This window comes from Salmo salar, chromosome 09 (assembly GCF_965601325.2).
Source record: "Salmo salar chromosome 09, fSalSal1, whole genome shotgun sequence".
Classification (NCBI taxonomy): domain Eukaryota; kingdom Metazoa; phylum Chordata; class Actinopteri; order Salmoniformes; family Salmonidae; genus Salmo; species Salmo salar.
Genome location: NC_138299.1, coordinates 38,434,627 through 38,461,420, shown reverse-complemented (window position 1 = coordinate 38,461,420; position 26,794 = coordinate 38,434,627). Strand labels below are relative to the sequence as shown.

At 47.2% G+C, this 26,794-nt stretch overlaps 1 protein-coding gene across 2 annotated transcripts in view; it reads left to right on the top strand.

Moving 5' to 3' along the window:
- LOC106611276 (spectrin beta chain, erythrocytic) overlaps window positions 1–26,794 on the top strand; it is an 82,017-nt gene that overhangs the window by 24,435 nt on the left and 30,788 nt on the right. For both annotated transcript variants that reach the window (XM_014211314.3, XM_045723623.2), the window contains exons 3-20: window positions 259–410; window positions 2,150–2,323; window positions 4,685–4,788; window positions 5,182–5,262; window positions 7,778–7,893; window positions 8,112–8,224; window positions 8,390–8,577; window positions 8,784–8,901; window positions 15,343–15,501; window positions 15,888–16,190; window positions 18,260–18,410; window positions 18,788–18,927; window positions 19,163–19,366; window positions 19,539–19,814; window positions 20,232–20,482; window positions 21,071–21,208; window positions 21,349–21,706; window positions 21,801–21,995. In XM_014211314.3, the coding sequence (XP_014066789.1) occupies window positions 259–410; window positions 2,150–2,323; window positions 4,685–4,788; window positions 5,182–5,262; window positions 7,778–7,893; window positions 8,112–8,224; window positions 8,390–8,577; window positions 8,784–8,901; window positions 15,343–15,501; window positions 15,888–16,190; window positions 18,260–18,410; window positions 18,788–18,927; window positions 19,163–19,366; window positions 19,539–19,814; window positions 20,232–20,482; window positions 21,071–21,208; window positions 21,349–21,706; window positions 21,801–21,995 (3,221 nt within the window). The remainder of the gene's footprint in view (window positions 1–258; window positions 411–2,149; window positions 2,324–4,684; window positions 4,789–5,181; window positions 5,263–7,777; window positions 7,894–8,111; window positions 8,225–8,389; window positions 8,578–8,783; window positions 8,902–15,342; window positions 15,502–15,887; window positions 16,191–18,259; window positions 18,411–18,787; window positions 18,928–19,162; window positions 19,367–19,538; window positions 19,815–20,231; window positions 20,483–21,070; window positions 21,209–21,348; window positions 21,707–21,800; window positions 21,996–26,794) is intronic.

Below are 26,794 nucleotides of genomic sequence, written 5' to 3'. Positions count from 1 at the left end.
CTCAGAGTAGGATCATACTTTAAAGACTAGTTACAAAGGCCTTGTGGATTCTCATGTCTATTCCCAAGCTTCAAAAATGTATTGCACACTCATGCACACACACATTTTCATACATCATAAACTCCACAGTGTTCTGCCTAGTGGTGCTTGTTTGAATGATTCCAAAATAAGTCAACCGGTAACTAATAGGTTACTGCTGCGTTATTACTGTGTAATCTGGTGATATCTGACCTAGTTCCCTGTATTCTCCTCCTGTAGATGAGCGTGAAGCAGTCCAGAAGAAGACCTTCACTAAATGGGTCAACTCCATCCTGTGCCGGGTCAGCTGCCGGATCTCTGACCTGTACCTGGACCTCAGGGATGGACGCATGCTCATCAAACTACTGGAGCTCCTCTCTGGAGAGAAACTGGTACGTGGGTGTGTGTGTGTGTGTGTGAACAGTGTGTATTTCTGATGTATTGTATGTGTGTTCTGTAGCTTTTCTTTTGTCCCTGTTATGACAATGATCTGATGATGTCCAGATCAGTGTGTACTCCAGTCACAATCTAATTTATCAAAGTATTCAGACCCCTTGACTTTTTCCACATTTTGTTAGGTTACAGCCTTGTTCTAACATTGATTAAATTGTTTTTTTCCCCCTCATCAATCTACACAGAATACCCCATAATGGCAAAGCAAAAACAGGTTTTTAGAAATGGAACGGAAATATTACATTTACATAAGTATTCAGACTCTTTACTCAGTACTTTGTTGAAGCACCTTTGGCAGCGATTACAGCCTCGAGTCTTCTTGGTTATGACGCTACAAGCTTGGCACACCTGTATTTGGGGAGTTTCTCCTCTCAAGCTCTGTCAGGTTAGATGGGGAGCATTGCTGCACAGCTATATTTAGGTCTCTCCAGAGATGTTCGATCAGGATTAAGTCCGGGCTCTGGCTGGGCCACTCAAGGACACTCAGAGACTTGTCCCAAAGCCACTCCTGTGTTGTCTCGGCTGTGTGCTTAGGGCCGTTGTCCTGTTGGAAGGTGAACCTTCACCCAGTCTGAGGTCCAGAGAGCTCTGGAGCAGGTTTTCATCAAGGATCTCTCTGTACTTTGCTCCTTTCATATTTGCCTCGATCTTGACTAGTCTCCCAGTCCCTGCCGCTGAAAAACATCCTCACAGCATGATTCTGCCACCACTATGCTTCACCGTAGGGATGGTGCCAGTTTTACTCCAAATGTGACACTTGACATTCAGGCCAAAGAGTTCAATCTTGGTTTCACCAGATCAGAGAATCTTGTTTCTCATGGTCTGAGAGTCTTTAGGTGCCTTTTGGCAAACTCCAAGCGGGCTGTCTGGAGGAGTGGCTTCCGTCTGGCCACTCTACCATAAAGGCCTGATTGGTAGAGTGCTGCAGAGATGGTTGTCCTTCTGGAAGGTTATTCAATCAACAGAGGAACTCGAGAGCTCTGTCAGTGTGACAATCAGGTTCTTGGTCACCTCCCTGACCAAGGCCCTTCTCCCCCGATTACTCAATTTGGCCGGACGGCCTGCTCTAGGAAGAGTCTTGGTGTTTCTAAACTTCTTCCATTTAAGAATGATGGATGCCACTGTGTTCTTGGGGACCTTCAATGCTGCAGACATTTTGTGCTACCCTTCCCCAGATCTGTGCCTCAACACAATCTTGTCTCGGAGCTCTACGGACAATATCTTCGACCTCATGGCTTGGTTTTTGCTCTGACAACGACTGTCAACTGTGGGACCTTATATAGACAGGTGTGTGCCGATCCAAATCATATCCAATCAATTGAATTTACCACAGGTGGACTCCAATCAAGTTGTTGAAATATCTCAAAGATGATCAATGGAAACAGGATGCACCTGAGCTCAATTTCAAGTCTCAATACTTATGTAAATAAGGTGTTTCTGTTTTTAATCTTTTATAAATTTGCAAAAATGTATAAAAACCTGTTTTTGCTTTTTCATTATTGGGTATTGTGTGTAGATTGCTAAGGATTTATTTATTTATTTATTTATATTATAGAGTAAGTCTGTAACCTAACAAAATGTGGAAAAAGTCAAGGGGTCTGAATACTTTCTGAAGGCACAGTAAATAGCCACACACTACACATTCTCTCCCTCTCTCTCCCTCTCTCCCTCCTTCCAGCCCAAGCCCACTAAGGGCCGTATGCGGATCCACTGTCTGGAGAACGTGGACAAGGCCCTGCAGTTCCTCAAGGAGCAGAGGGTTCATCTGGAGAATATGGGATCACACGACATCGTCGACGGCAACCACCGCCTCATCCTGGGACTCATCTGGACCATAATTCTCAGATTCCAGGTGAGTTAGGAGTCTTCTTCTAACTAACCACTTAAAAAACACAGGTTACAAAATGACCTCAATTTAAACCACCTGGTCACCTGGTGCATACCTGGTCCCAGATCTGTTTGTGCTTTATAGCCAACTTCTATGTCCTGGTGGCAAGACAGCACAAACTGATCTGGGACCTCCAGGTGATCTAATCACTAAAGACAACACTGGTTACACAATGAACTAGAATTCAACATACATCCCTTCTACCTGGAGCTGTATACAGTCTGGTTTCAGCCAACAGCCATCATTATCTGGTGCTAAAACTAAAACCACATCCCAAACAAAACACCATGTGTGTTTGATTATTTTATCTGGGCTGATACAGTGATTCGTTTTAACAGGCTGATACAGTATTTATTTGTAATTTGACATACTACTGTTATTTTTAGCTTTGCTAGTTCAAACAATATGGCCTAGTTGCTATATTATTCACTCCATCAAGGAGGAGAGGAGAAAATAGGAAAGAGTTGACTAGCTAGCCTCTGTCTGCATCCCTACATAGTGTCAGAACAAACGGAGGAGAAGAGAAGCAAAGTGGTGCTAAATTTAGCCTCTGAGGAGCCGTACGTCTCACAGATCCCTGTTTTAATTACTGACAGTGTGTTGGTAGTTGGTGAGAAGATGGTAACCTTGATAATTTACAGATTTAACATGCCCCGCTCTATCAATTTAACCAAGGTTTCAATTAGATACTAGATCTAGTATTAGCCTCTTTTTAAAAACCTTGTTTTAACTTGTTTTACCCTCATTACTAATAAAATATACTCTTCATATTTCAACCTAAAATAGGAAATAGGCAGCTTATGTCTAAACATTCTCCCATTCTAAAATATACAATATCTACACTATACACTGCATGTCAAATACGCCGAATACAACAGGTGTAGGTAGACCTTACTGTGAAATGCTTACTTACAAGCCCTTAATCAACAATGCAGATTTTTTTTTTTTTAAGTAAGTAAGAAAATATATTTTTAGGGCCTTCCTCTGACACCGCCTGTTAAAGAGGGCCTGATGGCAGGACGCTTGGCCCCAGTGATATGCTGGGCCTTATGCACTACCCTCTGATGCCGAGCAGTTGCCATACCAAGTGGTGCTGCAACCAGTCAGGATGCTCTTGATGGTGCAGCTGTAGACCTTTTTGAGGATCTGAGGACCCATGCCAAATCTTCAACTCCTGAGGGGGACTACTGGAAAAGGAGGACCAAGCACGCGCCCATTCTCATCAACGGGGATGTAGTGGAGCAGGTTGAGAGCTTCAAGTTCCTTGGTGTCCACATCACAAACAAACTAACACGGTCCAAGCACACCAAGACAGTCGTGAAGAGGGCACGACAAAACCTATTCCCCCTCAGGAGACTTAAAAGATTTGTCATGGGTCCTCAAATCCTCAAAAGGTTCTACAGCTGCACCATCAAGAGCATCCTGATGGGTTGCATCACTGCTTGGTATGGCAACTTCTCGCCCTCCGACCGCAAGGCACTACAGAGGGTAGTGTGTACGGCCCAGTACATCACTGGGGCCAAGCTTCCTGCCATCCAGGACCTCTATACCAAGTGGTGTCAGAGGAAGGCTTTAAAAATTGTCAAAGACTCCAGCCACCCTAGTCATAGATTGTTCTCCCTGCTACCGCATGGAAATTGGTACCGGAGCGCCACGTCTACGTCCAAGAGGCTTCTAAACAGCTTCTACCTCCAAGCCTTAGGACTCCTGAACATCTAATCAAATGGCTACCCAGACTATTTGCATTGCCCCCCCCCCCCCTTTACACTGCTGCTGCTCTCTGTTATTATCTATGCATAGTCACTTTAACAACTCTACCCACATGTACATATTACCTCAATTACCTCGACTAACCTGTGCCCCCGCACATTGACTCTGTACCTGTACCCCCTGTATATAGCCCTGCTATTGTTATTTTACTGCTGCTCTTTAATTAATTAATTATTTTATTTCTTATTTATATTTTTTTTAGGTCTTAATTTGATATCAAATATTTTTTTGCTTGTTGTTTATTCTGTATAAAAAAATTTTTTTTACGTTAATAATTTGTTTAAATAATTTTTTTGCTGCGTTGTTGGTTAAGGGCTTGTAAGTAAGCATTTCACTGTAAGGTGTAGTAGACCTGTTGTACTCGGGCGCATGTGACAAATACAATTTGATTTGATTTGAATAGGCGTTGACGTGCGCTCTTCACAACTGTCTTGGTGTCCGTCAACATGTAGGTTTTGTTATGTCTGTTTGGTCTCCACATAAGAACTATCTAGTCTAGTGTAAATTCCATATTCATGTAGTTGACTCTCTGTCCCTCCTGTCCCTGTCCGACAGATCCAAGACATTGTGGTGGAGATGGGACAGGTAGACGGGACTCAACGGCAGAGCCGCACAGCCAAGGATGCTCTGCTACTCTGGTGCCAGATGAAGACTGCCGGGTGAGATAAAAAAAGGCTAATCCAAAGAAATTTACAGAACTGTCAGTATTGACAGAGAAACTTAGTGGCCCGTGTGAGAATAAAACCCACATAAAGAAATGAGAGGCCCACACACGGAATATTGCTACTCCCCATCCCCAAATAAAACACTTCAACATATAGGACTTCAAAGTCTTTGTCAGGTCAGTAGAACCCACAGCCCTGATCTTTCCAACACCATGCTCTAACTCACTGAGACATTGGAACCACAAAAGGATCAATGATCAGGGTTGCTTGGATAAAGCCAGGTTCATTAGAGATCAGTGTATCTTATTAGTCCCGTTAAATGCTGGGATCAGGTTGTGACTGAAGTCAGTCTGGGACATTGACTCTTTGTCCTTCCTGTTTCTACAGATATCCAAACGTAAACATCACCAACTTCACCACCAGTTGGAAAGATGGAATGGCTTTCAGCGCTCTCATACACAAACACAGGTAAGAAAAGATAGAATCACATATCATCCACAATAGTTGTGCCAGAATGATATCATTGGTTACAACCTGGTTGTAACAGAACCATATACACTATATATACAAAAGAACACGCATTCAAATTAGTGGATTCGGCTGTTTCAGCCACACCCACTGCTGACAGGTGTATAAAATCAAGCACACAGCCATGCAATCTCTATAGATGAACATTGGCATTAGAATGGCCTTACTGAAGAGCTCAGAGACTTTCAACGTAGCACCGTCATAGGATGCCACCTTTCCAACAAGTCAGTTCGTCAAATTTCTGCCCTGCTAGAGCTGCCCTGGTCAACTGTAAGTGTTGTTATTTTGAAGTGAAAAAGTCTAAGAGCAACAACGGCTCAGCCGCGAAGTGGTAGGCCACACAAGTTCATAGAACGGACTGCCGAGTGCTGAAGCATATAGCGCGTAAGTATAATTTGTCCTCGGTTGCAACACTCACTACCGTGTTCCAAACTGCCTCTAGAAGCAACGGCAGCACAAGAACTGTTCGGCGGGAGCTTCATGAAATGTGTTTCAGCAGCTGCACACAAGCCTAAGATCACATTGCGCAATGCCGAGCGTCGACTGGAGTGGTGTAAATCTCGCTGCCGTTGGACTCTGGAACAGTGGAAACGCGTTCTCTGGCGTGATGAATCAGGCTTTACCATCTGGCGGTCCGACGGATGAATCTGGGTTAGGCGGATGCCAGACGAAATTAGTTCCAGTGAAAGAAATCTTAACACTACAGGATACAATGACTTTGTAGACGATTCTGTGCTTCCAACTTTGTGGCAGCACTTTGGGGAAGGCCCTTTACTGTTTCAGCATGACAATGCCCCCGTGTACAAAGCGAGAACCTTACAGAAATGGTCTGTCGAGATCAGTGTGGAAGAACTTGTCTGGCCTGCACAGAGCACTGACCTCAACCAGATTGAGCACCTTTGGGATGAATTGGAACACCGACTGCGAGCCAGGCCTAATCGCCTAATATCAGTGCCCGACCTCACTAATGCTCTTGTGACTGAATGGAAGCAAGTCCGCACAGCGATGTTCCAACATCTAGTGGAAAGCCTTCCCAGAAGAGTGGAGGCTGTTATAACAGTAAAGAGGGGATCAACTCCATTTTAATGCCCATGATCTTGGAATGAGATGTTCGACGAGCAGGTGTCCACATACTTTAGGTCAAGTAGTGTATTTTTAAAATATGTGGCTTTGGGTTGTAATGTGGTTGTAATCGCATTAACCAGTTTGACCTGCCGACTCCTGAATACAAGACCACAACCATTCTTTTCTTTATTCACACTATTCCCCCCTCCCCCTCCCCCTCTCTCTGTCTCTGTCTCTGTCTCTCTCTCTCTCGCTTTATTTTTCTTTCTATCTCTTACTCTCTCTCAATTCAATTTCTTTATTGGCATGGAAAACACATGTTTACATTGCCAAAACAAGTGAAATAGATAATAAACAAAAGTGAAATAAACCAACCAAAAAAATCACAGTAAACCTTACAATCACAAAATTTCCAAAAGAATAAAGACATTTCAAATATTATATCTACATACAGTGTTGTAATGATGTGCAAATAGTTAAAGTACAAAAGGGAAAATAAATCAATGTAAATATAGGTTGTATTTATAATAGTGTTTGTTCTTCACTGGTTGACCTTTTCTTGGTTGCCCTTTTCAGGTCACAAATCGTGCTGCTGTGATTGGACACTGTGGTATTTCACCCAATAGATATGGCAGTTTATCAAAATTGGATTTGTTTTCGAATTCTTTGTGGGTCTGTGTAATCTGAGGGAAATATGTGCTTCTAATATGGTCATACATTTGGCAAGAGGTTAGGAAGTGCAACTCAGTTTCCACCTCATTTTGTGGTCAGTGTGCACATAGCCTGTCTTCTCTTAAGAGCCAGGTCTGACCTTTCTCAATAGCAAGGCTATGCTCACTGAGTCTGTACATAGTCAAAGATTTCCTTAATTTTGGGTCAGTCACAGTGGTCAGGTATTCTGCCACTGTGTACTCTCTGTTTAGGGCAAAATGGCAAACTAGTTTGCTGTTTTTTTTTTGTATTTCTTCCCCCAATGTGTCAAGTAATTATCTTTTTGTTTTGCTGTCCTGGGTCTTTGTGGGGTCTGTTTGTGTTTGTGAATTTAGCCCCAGGATCAGCTTGCTTAGGGGGCTGTTCTCCAGATTAATTTCTCTGTAGGTGACGGCTTTGTTATGGAAGGTTTGGGAATCGCTTCCTTTTAGGTGGTTGTAGAATCTTTTCTGAATTTTTATCATTAGTGGGTATCGGCCTAATTCTGCGCTGCATGCATTATTTGGTGTTTTACATAATAGACTGAGGATATTTTTGCAGAATACTGTATGCAAAGTCTCAATTTGGTGTTTGTCCCATTTAAAAAAAATCTTGGTTGGTGGGCGGACCGCAGACCTCAAAACCATGAAGGGCAATGGGTTTTATAACTGATCCTCATTGTTATGTCTCTCTCTCTCAGGCCAGACCTGGTGGACTATAGTGGCCTGAAGAGGTCCAATCCAACCCATAACCTTCAGAATGCCTTCAATGTAGCAGAGCAGACGCTTGGAGTAACAAAACTCTTAGACCCTGAAGGTGAGTGACAATGTGCTGTTGCCTCATCTAGAACTAAGAACCAGTTTCCTGGACCCAGATTAAGCCGAGTCATAGACTAAAAAGCATACTCAATGGAACATCTCAGTAGAAAATCCTTTTCAGTCCAGGACCCTCTGTTCGGGTAACCGGTCCTTTCAGGTCTTTATGGGCTGAGCTCAAGGTGATCTTCTAGTTCTGACTGTCTGTCTGTATTACAGATGTGTTCACAGAGAACCCAGATGAGAAGTCCATCATCACATACGTTGTGGCTTTCTACCACTACTTCTCCAAGATGAAGGCATTAGCGGTAGAGGGGAAGAGAGTTGGCAAGGTGGGGATGGGATAAATAATGCAGTGTGTGTGTGTGTGTGTGTGTGTGTGTGTGTGTGTGTGTGTGTGTGTGTGTGTGTGTGTGACATCCGTGCATGCATTATTTCATGTGAGTGTATTACACCCTAGTGTTTGAGTAACCTAACCCTCTGTATCTGTCCTCTAGGTACTAGACCATGCCATAGAGACAGAGAAGATGATTGACAAGTACGAAACCCTGTCGTCAGACCTGCTGACATGGATACAGCAGACAATAATCGTCCTGAACAACCGCAAACTGGCCAACTCTCTGACCGGGGTCCAACAGCAGCTCCAATCCTTCAACTCCTACCGCATAGTGGAGAAACCACCCAAGTCAGTCACCTCAACCTGTCGTATTAATATATGGCTCAACTTGAGTTGCACAATTCCAGAAACGTTCCCTAAAAAAATCTGGGTTTTCCAGAAATCCTCCAGGATTCTAGTAACTTCCAAACTGGGAATTTCCCCCATCTTTTAAAATAAGACATTCTGGTTCTGGTTCTGACATATTGTTTATTGTTCTGTCTGTGATGTTCCAGGTTCCAGGAGAAAGGTAATCTGGAGGTGCTGTTGTTCACCATCCAGAGTCGTATGAGAGCCAACAACCAGAGAGTCTATACCCCCAAGGAGGGGGCTCTAGTGGCTGATCTCAACAGGGTGAGGAATATAAGCTTGCAGGAATACTAAAATGAAGGGAGGTAAGTTTAATCTAGTGGGCTGGTTCAGGACATACTTACGCTATGGGGCGTCAGCTGGAATGCAGGAATGGAGGAGACCGAGGCAGTAGATTGAGTACTGGGTGATTTATTCATGTCACGATTCCCACCGACGGTGGCGCCCCCTCCTGCTCGGGTGGCGCTCGGCGGTCGTCATCACCGGCCTATTAGCTGCCACCGATTCCCTTTTGCTTTTCCCTTTTTTTGATTTTGGACACCTGTGGTCAATTAGCCATTAGAGGGGCTATTTAGTTTAGCTAGCCCGCTCCTTGTTGTGCGGGATTGATTGTTGTATGTCGACTGTCTTGTTCGTGTCGGCTTGGCATTGTCGCACATTGTATTTATTCCCCTGTGCTTGGGAACTTTGTTTTTTCTTCAAAGTGTTATTAAAAACACCACTCCCTGTGTTCGTTGCTTCCTGCGCCTCATTCCTGCAAACGCGACTACCAAAGCCCTTACAGAATCCCGCACCCTCTGAAAAGGCATGGAATCAGCGGGAGCAGCGGGCACTCTTCTGCCCTCGATGGAGGAACGCGTGCTCCACCACACGACAGTCCTACACCGCATTGGATCGGCAATGGACCAGATGATGGAGAGGATGGACCGTTGGGAGAGAAGTGGTATCCTCTCTCCACCTCCACCTCCCCCGATACAGCCATCTTCGCCTCCCACGACATCTGGCTCTGGCGCGCTTCGTTTGGCACTCCCGAGGGAGTACGATGGGGCGGCGGCTGGGTGCCAGGGGTTTTTGCTCCAGCTTGAGCTGTACCTGGCCACCGTCAGACCTGCTCCCACGGGAGAGGAGAACGTGAGTGCCCTCATTTCCTGCCTGACGGGCCGAGCTCTGGAGTGGGCTAATGCGGTCTGGAACGGTCCAGACTCGGCGAGGGACCACTACCCAGAGTTCACGGCTGTTCCACCTCAGGCAAGAGACGAGGAGTGCTCAGGACTTCGTGCTAGAGTTCAGGACCTTGGCTGCTGGGGCGGGGTGGAACGACAGGGCCCTCATAGACCACTACTGCTACAGTCTCCGGGCGGACGTCCGCAGGGAGCTGGCCTGTCGGGACACAGCTCTGTCCCTGGACGAGCTGATAGACATGTCCATACGTCTGGACATTTGCTGGCTGCCCGCGGGCATTCGGAGAGGGTCCTGCCCGTTCCACCCCCGTGCACCCCCGCCCCTACACCTATGGAGATAGGGGGGGCCGTGCCAAGGGGCACCGGAGGAGGTGGCTCCTCCTGCACCAGCTGTGGTCGGAGAGGACACACGGCCGACCGGTGCTGGAGGAGCCAGTCTGGGAGTCGAGAGGGCAGGCAGAACACTTCTCGGTCACCTCAGGTGAGTCAGCACCAGATTCACCCAGAACCCCCTGTTGGTCACGTGTTTTTACCTGTTTTGTTTACAAAAAATGTTCCCTCTTCCCAGCATAGGGCGCTAGTCGATTCAGGCGCAGCTGGGAACTTTATGGACCGTGGACTTGCCATTAAGCTGGGCATTCCGCGGGTGCCGATAGATTCCCCTTTCCCAGTGCACTCCCTAGATAGCCGACCATTAGGGTCAGGGCTAGTCAGGGAGTCTACGGTGCCACTGGACATGGTAACGCAGGGGAATCATAAGGAACGCATTTGTTTTTTCCTTATTGATTCACCTGCGTTTCCGGTGGTGCTGGGGGTCCCCTGGCTGGCTGGTCACAATCCCCGTATTTCGTGGAAACAGGGGGTTCTCCAGGGGTGGTCAGAGGAGTGTTCAGGGAGGTGTCTAGGAGTTTCCATAGGTGCCACGTCGGTGGAAAGTCCAGACCAGGTGTCCACCGTGCGCATTCCCCCTGAATATGCCGATTTGGCGATCGCTTTTTGTAAAGGGCAACTAAATTACCACCTCATCGACAGGGGGATTGTGCGATAGATCTCCAGGTTAACGCTGCGCTTCCCAGGAGTCACGTGTACCCCTTGTGACAGGAGGAGACGGCGGCTATGGAGACATATGTCACGGAATCCCTGGGACAGGGGTACATTCGGCCCTCCATCTCACCCGCTTCCTCGAGTTTCTTTTTTGTGAAGAAAAAGGAGGGAGGTCTGCGTCCGTGCATTGATTACAGAGGTCTAAACGCTATCACGGTGGGGTTTAGTTACCCACTACCTCTCATCGCTATGGCGGTGGAATCATTTCACGGAGCAGAGTTCTTCACAAAACTGGATCTCAGGAGAGCGTATAATCTGGTGCGTATCAAGAAGGGAGACGAGTGGAAAACCGCCTTTAGTACCACATCAGGCAATTATGAGTACCTCGTCATGCCGTATGGGTTGAAAAATGCTCCAGCCGTCTTTCAATCCTTTGTTGACGAAATTCTCAGGGACCTTCACGGGCAGGGCGTGATTGTCTATATCAATGACATTCTGATATATTCCGCCACCCGCTCCACGCATGTGTCCCTGGTGCGCAAGGTGCTTGGTAGACTGCTGGAGCATGACCTATACGTTAAGGCTGAGAAGTGTGAGTTTTCCAAACGAGCCATCTCCTTTCTGGGTTATCGCATTTCCACCACGGGGGTGGTGATGGAGTGTGACCGCGTTAAGGCCGTGCGTAATTGGCCGACTCCAACCACGGTGAAGGAGGTGCAGCGGTTCTTAGGCTTTGCCAATTACTACCGGAGGTTTATCTGGGGTTTTGGCCAGGTAGCGGCTCCCATTACCTCACTGCTGAAGGGGGGGCCGGTGCGTTTGCAATGGTCGACGGAGGCGGATGGAGCCTTCAAGAAGTTGAAGACGCTGTTCACCGACGCACCCGTGTTGGCGCACCCGAACCCGTCTTTAGCGTTCATAGTGGAGGTGGACGCATCCGAGGCTGGGGTGGGTGCCGTGCTATCACAGCGCTCGGGTACGCTATCGAAACTCCGCCCCTGCGCTTTCTTTTCGAAGAAGCTCAGTTCGGCGGAGCGTAACTACGATGTGGGGGACAGGGAGTTGCTAGCGGTGGTCAAAGCCCTGAGGGTGTGGCGGCACTGGCTTGAGGGGGCTAAGCACCCCTTTCTCATCTGGACCGACCACCGAAACCTGGAGTACATCCGGGCAGCGAGGAGACTGAATCCACGTCAGGCGAGGTGGGCCATGTTCTTTGCCCAGTTTAGGTTTACCATCTCCTATAGACCGGGTTCCCTGAATATGAAAGCCGACGTGCTGTCCCGTCTCTATGACACGGAGGACCGGCCCATCGATCCAACTCCCATCATTCCAGCGTCTAGGCTGGTGGCACCAGTGGTATGGGAGGTGGAAGCGGACATCGAGCGGGCATTGGTGTTGGAACCTGCGCCTGCGCAGGTGCCCGTGGGGCGCATGTATGTGCCGCTCGGGGTTCGTGATCGTTTGATTCGGTGGGCGCACACGCTACCTACTGCGGGTCATCCTGGTGTGGCGAGGACAGTGCGGAGTCTAAGGGGGAAGTACTGGTGGCCCACCTTGGCTGAGGACGTGAGGTCCTATGTCTCTTCCTGTTCGGTGTGTGCCCAGAGTAAGGCTCCTAGGCATCTACCGAGAGGGAAGTTACAGCCCCTCCCCGTTCCACGACCATGGTCGCACCTGTCCATCGACTTCTTGACAGATCTTCCACCCTCTCAGGGGAACACGACGATTCTGGTGGTTGTGGATCGGTTCTCTAAGTCCTGCTGTCTCCTCCCATTGCCCGGTCTGCCTACGGCCCTGCAGACTGCGGAGGCCCTATTTACCCACGTCTTCCGGCACTACGGGGTGCCGGAGGACATTGTCTCTGATCGAGGTTCCCAGTTCACATCCAGGGTCTGGAGAGCGTTTATGGAGCGGCTGGGGGTCTCGGTCAGTTTGACCTCCGGTTATCACCCCGAGAGCAATGGGCAGGCGGAGAGGGTGAACCAGGAGGTGGGCAGGTTCCTGAGGTCGTATTGCCAGGACCGGCCAGGGGAGTGGGCGAGGTATATTCCCTGGGCTGAATTAGCCCAGAACTCACTAAACCACTCCTCTACTAACATATCACCCTTTCAGTGTGTGTTAGGTTACCAGCCGGTCCTGGCACCATGGCACCGGAGCCAGACCGAGGCTCCTGCGGTGGAGGACTGGGTCCAGCACTCCAAGGAGACCTGGAGAGCCGTCCAGGACTCACTAAAGGAGGCCAGTGCGCGGCAGAAGAGGAGTGCTGACCGCCACCGCAGTGAGGCGCCCGTGTTCGCACCGGGAGACAGGGTCTGGCTCTCGACCCGGAACCTGCCCCTCCGCGTGCCCTGCCGGAAGCTGGGGCCGCAGTGTGTGGGGCCCTTCAAAGTCCTGAGGAGGATAAACGAGGTGTGTTATCGGTTGCAACTCCCTTCCTATTACCGTATTAATCCCTCGTTTCATGTGACTCTCCTCAGGCCGGTGGTAGCTGGTCCCCTTCAAGAAGATGAGGTGCCGGAGGTCCCTCCTCCCCCTCTGGACATCGGGGGGTCCCCGGCGTACAGCATACGGGCCATTTTGGACTCGAGACGCTGGGCGAGGGGCCTGCAGTACCTCGTGGACTGGGAGGGGTACGGCCCGGAAGAGAGGTGCTGGGTGCCGGCGGAGGACGTCCTGGACCCATCTATGTTGAGGGATTTCCACCAGCTCCGTCCGGATCGCCCTGCGCCTCGCCCTCCGGGTCGACCTCGAGGGGGGGGGGAGGGTACTGTCACGATTCCCACAGACGGTGGCGCCCCCTCCTGCTCGGGTGGCGCTCGGCGGTCGTCGTCACCGGCCTATTAGCTGCCACCGATTCCCTTTTGCTTTTCCCTTTTTTTGATTTTGGACACCTGTGGTCAATTAGCCATTAGAGGGGCTATTTAGTTTAGCTGGCCCGCTCCTTGTTGTGCGGTATTGATTGTTTTATGTCGACTGTCTTGTTCGTGTCGGCTTGGCATTGTCGCACATTGTATTTATTCCCCTGTGCTTGGGAACTTTGTTTTTTCTTCAAAGTGTTATTAAAAACACCACTCCCTGTGTTCGTTGCTTCCTGCGCCTCATTCCTGCAAACGCGACTACCAAAGCCCTTACAATTCATGAACAAAGACAAAAGAATGACTGAATCTTAACAAAGTCCTACAGTAGCCTGTTGACAGTGCAATAAACTGTCCATGTCTGTGCAGCTCCTCCTCATGGACTGCACCGGATTTTTCCAGTTCTTGCTGTGAGATGTTACCCCACTCTTCCACCAAGGCACCTGCAAGTTCCCAGACATTTCTGGGGGGAATGGCCCTAGCCCTCACCCTCCGATCCAACAGGTCCCAGACGTGTTCAATGGGATTGAGATCCGGGCTCTTCGCTGGCCATGGCAGAACACTGACATTCCTGTCTTGCAGGAAAACACTCACAGAACGAGCAGTACGGCTGGTGGTATTGTCATGCTGGAGGGTCATGTCAGGATGAGCCTGCAGGAATGGTACCACATGAGGGAGGAGGATGTCTTCCCTGTAACGCACAGCGTTGAGATTGCCTGCAATGACAACAAGCTCAGTCCGATGATGCTGTGACACACCGCCCCAGACCATGACAGACCCTCCACCTCTAAATCAATCCCGCTCCAGAGTACAGGCGTTGGTGTAATGCTCATTCCTTCGACGATAAACACGAATCTGACCATCCCCCTGGTGAGACAAAACCGCGACTCGTCAGTGAAGAGCACTTTTTGCCAGTCCTGTCTGGTCCAGCGACGGTGGGTTTGTGCCCATAGGCGACGTTGTTGCCGGTGATGTCTGGTGAGGACCTGCCTTACAACAGGCCTACAAGCTCTCAGTCCAGCCTCTCTCAGCCTATTGCGGACAGTCTGAGCATTGATGGAGGGATTGTGCGTTCCTGGTGTAACTCGGGCAGTTGTTGTTGCCATCCTGTACCTGTGATGTTCGGATGTACCGATCCTGTGCAGGTGTTGTTACACGTGGTCTGCCACTGCGAGGACGATTAGCTGTCCGTTCTGTTTCCCTGTAGCGCTGTATTAGGCGTCTCACAGTACAGACATGGCAATTTATTGCCCTGGCTACATCTGCAGTCCTCATGCCTCCTTGCAGCATGCCTAAGGCACATTCACACAGATGAGCAGGGACTCTGGGCATCTTTCTTTTGGTGTAGTAGAAAGGCCTCTTTAGTGTGCTAAGTTTTCATAACTGTGACCTTAATTGCCTACCGTCTGTTAGTTGTTAGTGTCTTAACGACCGTTCCACTGGTGCATGTTCATTCATTGTTTATGGTTCATTGAACAAGAATTGGAAACGGTGTTTAAACCCTTTACAATGAAGATCTGGGAAGTTATTTGGATTTATATGAATTATCTTTGAAAGACAGGGTCCTGAAAAAGGGCCGTTTCTTTTTTTGCTGAGTTTATAATTAACCATGTTGTCCTCTGCAGGCCTGGGAGCATTTGGAGCGGGCGGAGCATGAGAGGGAACGTGTCCTGAGAGACGAGCTAATTCGTCAGGAGAAACTGGAGCAGATGGCCAGACGCTTCGACAGGAAGGCTTCCATGAGAGAGACCTGGCTACTAGAGAACCAGAGACTGGTGGCACAGGTAAATGTCCAATATTATACACTGGGTGGTTTGAGCCCTGAATGCTGATTGGCTGGCAGCCGTGGTATATCAGACTTAACATGTCCACTATTATACACTGGGTGGTTCGAGCCCTGAATGCTGATTGGCTGACAGCTGGAATACACCTGAACACAGATAGCACATAAAAAACATAACAAACAGACATCCACTGTTCATTTTGGGGCCAATTCAACGCTGAGATAAGTGCATGCAACTTGGACCTTTGCATAAATAATTCATTGATGTCAGTGGGATACTTGTGTGAAAACTTGCACAAATCTCAAGTCAGAATACTTACCTGCCCCAAATATTAAGATAGACATACATAACAGTCTCTTCACATCTGAAATACCTTCCACCTTCAGGACAACTTCGGCTACGACCTGCCGGCGGTAGAGGCCGCTAAGAAGAAGCACGACGCCATCGAGACGGACATCGCTGCCTACGAGGAACGCATCCAGGGCATAGTAGCCATCTCTAACGAGCTGGAGTCTGAGCGTTACCACGACACCAAGCGCATCGACGTGCGTAAGGACAACATCCTGAGGCTGTGGGATTACCTACAGGAGCTGCTGAAAGCTCGCAGGACACGCCTGGACAAGAACCTCACCCTGCAGAGGATCTTCCAGGAAATGTTATACATCATCACCTGGATGGATGGGATGAAGGTACGGTGATAATAGTAACAATACTAATAATACACATCATAAAATAACAATATGGCCAAAGCAACTTACAACATGGAAGATATTGACAGTGATGCATACTGTATTTACTATAGCTGGCCCCTGCTGCAATCAAACCCATAACCCTGGTGTTGCAAGCTAACCCATAACCCTGGTGTTGCAAGCTAACCCATAACCCTGGTGTTGCAAGCTAACCCATAACCCTGGTATTGCAAGCTAACCCATAACCCTGGTATTGCAAGCTAACCCATAACCCTGGTGTTGCAATCTAACCCATAACCCTGGTGTTGCAATCTAACCCATAACCCTGGTGTTGCAATCAAACCCATAACCCTGGTGTTGCAATCAAACCCATAACCCTGGTGTTGCAAGCTAACCCACCACCCTGGTGTTGCAAGCTAACCCACAACCCTGATGTTGCAAGCTAACCCATAACCCTGGTGTTGCAAGCTAACCCATAACTCTGGTGTTGCAATCTAACTCATAACCCTGGTGTTGCAATCAAACCCATAACCCTGGTGTTGCAAGCTAACCCACAACCCTGGTGTTGCAATCAAACCCACAACCCTGGTGTTGCAAGCTAAACACAACCCTGGTGTTGCAAGCTAACCCATAACCCTGGCTTTGCAAGCTAACCCACAACCCTGGTGTTGCAATCAAACCCACAACCCTGGTGTTGCAAGCTAAACACAACCCTGGTGTTGCAAGCTAAACACAACCCTGGTGTTGCAAACTAACCCACAACCCTGGTGTTGCAAGCTAACCCACAACCCTGGTGTTGCAAGCTAAACACAACCCTGGTGTTGCAAGCTAACCCACAACCCTGGTATTGCAATCTAACTCATAACCCTGGTGTTGCAATCAAACCCATAACCCTGGTGTTGCAAGCTAACCCACAAACCTGGTGTTGCAAGCTAACCCACAACCCTGGTGTTGCAATCAAACCCACAACCCTGGTGTTGCAAGCTAAACACAACCCTGGTGTTGCAAGCTAAACACAACCCTGGTGTTGCAAGCTAAACACAACCCTGGTGTTGCAAACTAACCCACAACCCTGGTGTTGCAAGCTAACCCACAACCCTGGTGTTGCAAGCTAAACACAACCCTGGTGTTGCAAGCTAACCCACAACCCTGGTGTTGCAATCTAACCCACAACCCTGGTGTTGCAAGCTAAACCACAACCCTGGTGTTGCAAGCTAATCCACAACCCTGGTGTTGCAAGCTAACCCACAACCCTGATGTTGCAAGCTAAACACAACCCTGGTGTTGCAAGCTAACCCACAACCCTGGTGTTGCAAGCTAACCCACAATCCTGGTGTTGCAAGCTAACCCACAACCCTGGTGTTGCAAGCAATCCCACTAAGCCATTGGAACCAGACACAGCATGGGCTAGGTTATGAATTTGAAAAAAAGCATTCCACAGGGATGTTGGTCCATTTTGACTCCAATGCTTCCCACAGTTGTGTCAATTTGGCTGGATGTCCTTTGGGTGGTGGATCATTCTTGATACAGACGGGAAACTGTTGAGTGTGAAAAACTAAGCAGCGTTGCAGTTCTTGACACAAACCGGTGCGCCTGGCATCTACTACCATACCCCGTTCAAAGGCGCTTAAGTATTTTGTGTTGCCTATTCACCCTCTGAATGGCACACATACACAATTCATGTCTCAATTGTCAAGGCTTAACAATCCTTCTTCAACCTGTCTTCTCTTCTTCATCTACACTTATTGAAGTGGATTTAACATCAATAAGGGATATCAATAAGTGATCATAGCTTTCACCTGGATTCAACTGGTCAGTATGTCATGGAAAGAGCAGGTGTTCTTAATGTTTTGTATACACAGTGTATTTGCATAGAGTGTATAACTGCAGAAATACATTACGATAGTTTCCCCCTGCTCAAGCAAGCTATGCTACAACATTCCTTTGCTAGGTTTGTCCCATCTCAATGAACTAACCTCCTTGCCACCCCACGCTTCTGTGCCTGACCTCCCCTCCCCCTCCACCTCTCCCCCTGACCCCTCACTTCTGACCCTGTGGCATGTCCCCAGGCTCGGCTGCTCTCCCCTGACTTTGGGAAGCACTTGTTGGAGGTGGATGACCTGCTCCAGAAGCATGCTCTGGTGGAGGCTGACATCACTGTGCAGGCAGAAAGAGTTCACGACTCCAACGTTGCTGCTCTCAAGTTTGCCAATGGAGATAGTAAGTGAAGTGCAAGCAACATTCCTATTCCTTCTACTGTCCCTCTACCTGTTTTGTACTCGGGCCATACATATCATCTAACAAAAGAGGGTAACACGTTACATTAAATATTTTTTAAGTATACCTTCATGTAAAGTGTAACCCAAAATACTGTAGATCTTCATGTAAAGTGTTACCAAAATATATCTTCATGTAAAGTGTTACCAAAATATATCTTGATGTAAAGTGTAGCCCAAAATATATTTGAATGTAAAGTATAATCCAACTCAGTGGTCTTGTGGTTAGAGTGTCCGCCCTGGGATTAGAAAGTGGGGGATCCATTATCACTGCATAACATTAAGTCATGTTTTGACCCACCTCCCCCCTCTCTCTCCCAGGCTACAAGCCCTGTGACCCCCAGGTGATTAAGGACCGGGTGCAGCACCTGGACCTGTGTTACCAGGAGCTGTGTGCCCTTGCGGCCCAACGCCGCGCTCGCCTCGAGCAGTCCCGACGCCTCTGGAACTTCTTCTGGGAGGTAGGTAGTCTAGAGGCTGGAAAGATGGGCTTGCAACTGGAGGGTTGTGCCCTTGAGCAAGGGACTTAACCCCTAAAGTACTCCATGGGTGCTGCACTGCGGAGGACCATGTCCTCTGAACTCTCTCTCTCTGTGTGTGTATGTGTGTGTCTCAAGGGGTTTGGGATAAAGGAAAAATACAAACATTAGTGTATCCGAGACAATTGACATTAAAGTATATTATGTCTTATCTCAGATGGCCGAGCTGGAGAGCTGGATCAAGGAGAAAGAGCATATCTTCTCCTCGCTGGACTACGGCAAGGACCTGACCAGTGTGCTGGTCCTGCAGAGCAAACACAGTGCCTTCGAGAACGAGCTGGGGGCTCGCCGTGCACACCTGCAGGAGATCATGGATGAGGGTGATAAGATGATCCAGTCCAGACACTTCGGGGCGCCCCAGGTCAGTTTGTAGAGGGTGCTGGGCTTAGGTGGTAGAGTGTGGCACTTGCAACGCCAGGGTCGTGGGTTTGATTCTTGCTGGTGTCCCCGTTACTTAAATGTATGCATGCAGTACTTTAAGGTGCTTTGGATAAAATTCTAAATGAAATATATTTTATTATTGTATATATTAGGTTGGGGATTGCATGGAGGACGTGAGGCGTCAGTGGCAGCAGCTGGAGGAACTGGCAGCGTTCAGAAGGCAGAACCTCCAGGACACCCAGCGGTTCTTCCAGTTACAGGGAGATGCTGAAGACCTGAAGGCCGGGCTGCTGGATGCCAAGAGGCAGATGACTAGTGATGACATGGGCCATGATGAGTATACCACCCAGAGATTGCTGAAGAGACACCGAGACCTCCGGAACGATGTCGCCAAGAACGGAGCCACCATCGATGCTCTGACCAAACAGGTGAATGAATGAACTGACTGACAGAATGGCTGATTGGGGATGTGTCCAAAATGGCACCCTATTCCCAGGGCAAGTAGTTTACTATGTAAGGAGTACCATTTCGGACGTACCTTGGTTTGTTTTACTGTACTACTTAAAGGTGCAATCAGCAGTTGCTACATCCATTTTTTTTATTTAAAAGTGAATGATATGCACCCATCAAATATAGTACAAAATATAAGCTTGTTTTACTCCAATGTTTGTAAACAAAGTAAAACATAAACAAACACTGTATAGCCTAAAAACATTGTTAAAACTATCATGGATGGTCAGTACTTGCATCCACATCTCTGTCTTTGAAAATCGAGAGTGGTTACATTTCTCCAGCAATGTATGTATATGGCAAATACACTTTAAAATACACTTGAACTTGACCAGGCGGCGATGCTACCCGAGGAGCTGCGCAACACGCCTGACATCCAAAGACGTCTGAAGGACATCAGAGACATGTACATGGAGCTAATGTCCCTGTGTGACCTGAGGCAGAAGAAGCTGGATGATGCCATGGCCCTCTACACAATCTTCAGTGAGACAGACTCCTGCGAGCTGTGGATGGGCCAGAAGGAGACCTGGTTGGTGGGGCTGGACGTTCCGGAGAATCTAGAGGATCTGGAGGTGGTGCAGAACAGGTACAAACCACAGTTACGATACAGTATGAAGGTTGGAGAGGAAGTAGTGCAGAACAAGTACAAACCAAGCTGCTTACATTGCAGACAAATTGCACAGATTATCAGATCATATCATATTGTTTGGGTCCCTGCAATGTTAAACACGACTTCCACATTTGTAGAGATCTGACACTGATCATATCTGTATATTTGCTCTAGTGCAGGGGTCCCCAACTGGTGGCCCACAGGCTGAATTTGGCCCATGGGTCATTTTATTTGGCCCCTCATGTTTTCAGAGTAAAAAAATATAGATTCTTTAAATATTTGTTTTAATTGTTTGACATGTAGACTGTAAAAACACCACCAAATCAGCTCCAAGTGATTTTTATTTTGGAAATCTGCTCCAAAGTATTCCCATGCATAATAGAGAGATATACAATGTATTGTAAATGATCGTATAAAAATGTAAGCAAGGTTTGAAAGGATTATGTTTTAGACAAATATTATATCTGTTTGGGCTTCTTGCGGTCAGTTTGCAGTCCGTGGCTGATGAGCCCTGCTCTACTGCACACTGTATGATGTATCGATTACTATGTTTTCTCTTCTTAGGTTGAGTATTCTTGCTTCAGATATGGCTAATGTCCAGACGCGTGTTGATGATGTCAACAAAGCAGTGAAGCAGCTTGAGGACAGCAGACACCCTTGTACCAAAGAGGTGAAGGAATGCCAGTTGAGACTGAATACGAGGTGAGACTCAGGCTGATGTCTTCTTCTTTTTCTTCTTCTTCTTCTTCTTCTTCTTCTTAATATTATTTATCCATAGTCCACAGTCTTTCCTCCCTGCATTATTAATATTGACTCTCTCCTTTGCTTCTCTTCACTTCCAGGTGGGAGGCCTTCAAGGCCATGGTTGAGGACAAGAAGCGGAAGGTGGATTCAGCTCTCAGCTACCACAACTATGGACTGGAGTGTGACGAGACAGAGGCCTGGATCAGGGACAAAACCCGGGTCATCAAGTCTACCCAGGACCTGGGCAACGACCTAAACGCAGTGATGACCATCCAGAGGAAACTCTACGGGATGGAGCGGGACCTGGCTGCCATCGAAGACAAGCTCAACTTCCTGAGGAGCGAGGCGGACCAGCTGGCCAAGGACCACCCAGACAACGCTGCAGACATCCTGTCTAGGAGAGCCGAGCTGGACGCAGCCTGGGATAACCTGAGGGCCACCCTGAAGGACCGGGAGGTGTGTTTGTGTGTGAGTGTGTGTGTGTTTGCTATCTGGAGTTGATCCCCTCAAACAACAACAAATTGACTATTAAAGTTGTATTGTATTGTAGGACTCTCTGGGAGAGGTGTCCAAACTGCAGACCTTCCTACAGGACATGGATGACTTCCAGTCCTGGCTCTTCAAGACCCAGAAGGCCGTGGCATCTGAGGACATGCCTGAGACCCTGCCCCAGGCTGAGCAGCTGCTGAACCTCCACGATGATGTATATGATGACATGGATGCTCATGAGGAGGACTACCACAAGGTTAGTTTCAGTTTAGGATTTAAACTACAGTTTACACAAAGTCCTAACACACCAATAAAAAGCAAGGGTAGCCCTTTACACTCATACCTGTATGTGGATTGAAGAAGCCAGATTTGGACACTGACAAGCGCCTATTTTGGAACGCAGTGGTTGTACAGCAACATGCTATACATGATGTTAGAGCTCAGGCTCTGCACTTTTGACTGACAGCCGTTCTGAACTTGAGCACCGCATGTGACGACAAGTTGCCCCCATCCCTCCCTCTAATTGGGCAACTTTTGCAAATTTTTGGTTGCCTGAGTGAGGGAAATGCTGTAAATTAAGATGACTCAATGTATTTTGAAAGATGGTGATTATTATAAATACTGCTCGGATGTCGTACAAGCAAGCCAAACACCCGAGTCCAGATGTGCACTTCACATTTCCATATGATAAAACTCATATACAGTGTCAATGTTTATGATCTCTATGATTTGAGGCACAGTAAGGATTAGCATGGGTAACCTTACTGTATAAAATGACAAGACCCCGGGAAATACATTTTAAAATCCCAATGTTGACAATAATGAAATTCCATAAAATAGGCTATACAACATGCACAGCATCAGATTAGCCAAAAATGTAATAGCACATTTGGATGGAGCCGAACAGACACCCTGGATGGAGCCGAACAGACACCCTGGATGGAGCCGAACAGACACCCTGGATGGAGCCGAGCAGACACCCTGGATGGAGCCGAGCAGACACCCTGGATGGAGCCGAGCAGACACCCTGGATGGAGCCGAGCAGACACCCTGGATGGAGCCGAGCAGACACCCTGGATGGAGCCGAACAGACACCCTGGATGGAGCCGAACAGACACCCTGGATGGAGCCGAGCAGACACCCTGGATGGAGCCGAGCAGACACCCTGGATGGAGCCGAACAGACACCCTGGATGGAGCCGAGCAGACACCCTGGATGGATCCGGGTAGCGGATACCCTGAAGTAGCACGAGGACTTTGTCTGCACCATGGACGCCAACATGGTTGTCACATGGAAGCCTTTAGCCTAACGTATTTACTGAACGCAAAGTCACCATAAATTCAAATCATATGCATAATTGACAGTGCCGGACTGCACATGCAACACGAATGCAGTTAATAAACCCTACAGGAAACCCTACAGTATAGCCTATAAAAGAACATGTGCCTCTTTCAGCTGTCATTGTGCATCTTCAGACAGTCACAAATTTGATAGACCTATGCACAATTCACTACATAGGGCCTAGGCATCTCTGCCACAGATGTGAAGTCTGTTAACAATTCAGAGGCAAAAATGCTATCTTCTCTTGTCCCATAGAGCCTAGGCTTTTTCCTATCCAGTCTCATTCCCACTGAAACCCCAAATCATGACTCCTGCCTCGCATGAAAATTCCTAACTTTATTTTGTAATCCATAGGTTGTATTATCAAAGCACATTTCTCTCATGTTAAAATGCCACTATAACATTTCCCCCGCTTCTCTGTGCTGTGTTGTACATGAGAGCATGGCCAGCAGCATACCACCCTGCATCCCAGTGCTGGCTTACCTCTGAAGCTAAGCAGGGTTGGTCTTGGTTGATCCCTGGGTGGGAGACCAGATGCTACTTGAAGTGTTATTGAAGGGCCAGTAGGAGGCACTCTTTCCTCATAAAAAGAAGATCCCAGGGCAAAAATTGGGGACATTACCTTGTGTAGGCTGCTGTCTTTCAGATGGGATATTAAACAGGTGTCCTGACTCTCTGTGGTCACTAAAGATCCCATTATTATAAGAGTAGGGGTTTTAACCCTGGCTAACTTCCCAACCTAATCATCCCCAGCCTACAATTGGCTCTTTCCTCCTGTGTCATTATTTTTGTTGCTGTAAATGAGAATGTGTTCTCAGTCAACTAACCTGGTTAAATAAATAAAAATTAAGAGCTTTGGTAGAGAATGTGTGATCAACAAACAGTATGAGAGTAAATATGGATATTTTTTAACAGTGTTGGCCTCCATTAAGATAGGTCTACCTTGATATTTAAACTATTTCCACTCTTCATCTCCCCCTTATTCATGAGCTGATCTGTATAATCATCAACTCGATTTAGCCAAATATAGGCGATACTTCAGCCTACTACTGAAATGTTCTGCCGATCAAAGATAGAAATCTTTAAATAGTTGAGCAGCCAAGCTGACAAGGTGGCACAGCGCCCCTCTTATTTGGGGAAAACCCTTGGTTTTAAACAAATGTGCACTTCCGATATTTGAGGTATTTCCCGGTACTCTCGGGATAAAAATAAATTATTCCCGGTATTGAAACTTGGTTGAATTTAAAAAAAATATGAATCCCTTACATACATGATGACATGGCGTCATACCCAGTGGTGTAAAGTACTTAAGTAAAAATACTTAAAAGTATTACTTAAGTCATTTTTTGGGGGTATCTATACTTGACTATACTCTATACTTGACTCTATACTTGACTGGATAAAAGGAACACCTATGTGAGAATGCTGTTCATCGACTACAGCTCAGCGTTTAACACCATAGTGCCCACGAAGCTCATCACTAAGCTAAGGACTCTGGGACTAAACACCTCCCTCTGCAACTGGATCCTGAACTTCCTGACAGGCCGCCCCCAGGTGGTAAGAGTAGGCAACAATATGTCTGCCACGCTAATCCTTAACACTGGGGCCCCTCAGGGTTGTGTAATTAGTCCCCCCCTGTATTCCCTGTTCACCCACGACTGCGTGGCCAAATACGACTCCAACACCATCATTCAGTTTGCTGACGACAAAACAGTGGTAGGCCTGATCACCGACAACGATGAGACGGCCTATAGGGAGGAGGTCAGAGAACGGGCAGTTTGGTGCCAGGACTTCAACCTCTCCCTCAACGTGATCAAGACAAAGGAGCTGATCGTGGACTACAGGAAAAGGCGGGCCGAACACGCCCCCATTAACATCGACGGGGCTGCAGTGGAGAGGGTCGAGAGTTTCAAGTTCCTTGGTGTCCACATCACCAACGAACTATCATGGTCCAATCATACCAAGACAGTCGTGAAGAGGGCACAACAAAACCTTTTCCCCCTCAGGAGACTGAAAAGATTTGGCATGGGTCCCCTGATCCTCAAAAGGTTCTACAGCTGCACCATCGAGAGCATCCTGACCGGTTGCATCACCGCCTGGTATGGCAACTGCTCGGCACCTAACCATAAGGCGCTACAGAGGGTAGTACGAACGGCCCAGTTCATCACTGGGGCCAAGCTTCCTGCATTCCAGGACCTATATAATAGGAAGTGTCAGAGGAAAGCCCATAACATTTTCAGAGACTCCAGTCACCCAAGTTATAGACTGTTTTCTCGACAAGCTGTATTGGAGCGCCAAGTCTAGGACCAAAAGTCCTCAACAACTTCTACCCCCAAGCCATTAGACTGCTGAACAATTCATAAAAATTGCCACCGGACAATTTACATTGACACCCCCCCATCTTGTACACTGCTGCTACTCGCTGTTTGTTTGTTACCTATGCATAGTCACTTCGCCCCCACCTACATGTACAGATTACCTCAACTAGCCTGTACCCCTGCACACTGACTCGGTACCGGCGCCCCCTGTATATAGCCTCGTTATTCTTATTGTGTTACTTTTTATTATTACTTTTTATTTTTGTCTACTTGGTAAATATGTTCTTCTTCTTGAACTGCGATGTTGGTTAAAGGCTTGCAAGTAAGCATTTCACTGTAAAGTCTACACTTGTTGTATTCGGCGCATGTGACAAATAAGGTTTGATTTGATTGATTTGATTTGACTTTGTTATTTTTTTTTATAACTTTTAATTTTAATTCACTACATTCCTAAAGAAAATAACGTATTTTTTACTCCATACATTTTTCCCTGACACCCAAAAGTACTCGTTACATTTTGAATGCTAAGCTGGACAAGAAAATGGTCCAATTCACACACTTAGTTTGTAAATGATGTCTGAGTGTTGGAGTGTGCCCCTGGCTATCTGTAAATTAAAAAAAAGTGAAACAAATGGCCGTCTGCTTTGCTTAATATAAGGAATTTCAAATGATTTATACTTGTACTTTTACTTTTGATACTTAAGTATATTTAAAACCAAATACTTTTAGACTTTTACTCAAGTAGTATTTTACTGGGTAACTATCACTTTTACTTGAGTCATATTTTCCATTAAGGTATCTTGACTTTTATTCAAGTATGTCAATTGGGTACTTTTTCCATCACTGGCCATGCCCTGGGTTGTTCTGAACAGAATGAGCCTATGTTTGTTGATTGTGAAGAACATTTGCAGCGGTGCTGAATGCACGCATGACTCTTCTATGTGCACCAAAATTATAAATCTGTTTTCTGAATTGCCCTGTGAAAGCCTATCACTGTAAGATCATATTTTATAACTTAGCTAGTCATGTTGGCAATAGAACACACTTTAGAATTATGCCCACCTGACCCAGATTGTGATTTATAATGGGCCATTTTTGGATTGAATAAACTACAACAGTAATTGTGTGATGGCGGGGATGCAGGGCTGTGTTCCAAACAGAACAACTACAAGTGTACTTGTTCTAGTTCCTCAACGGCACAGCTAGGAGAGATCAAAAAATAAGATTATAATTTCACTATTTTTTTGTCATAAAAGTGCATTAGAATGTCCTAGGAACTGTGCACATTTTGGAGAGGTGCTTGGCCACTTGGAGACACCAGTTAGACCTCTCACTCAAACCCTTGTCCTTTCTTTGGTCTTATCTACCCCACATTTTCCCGGAATATTCTTATCAT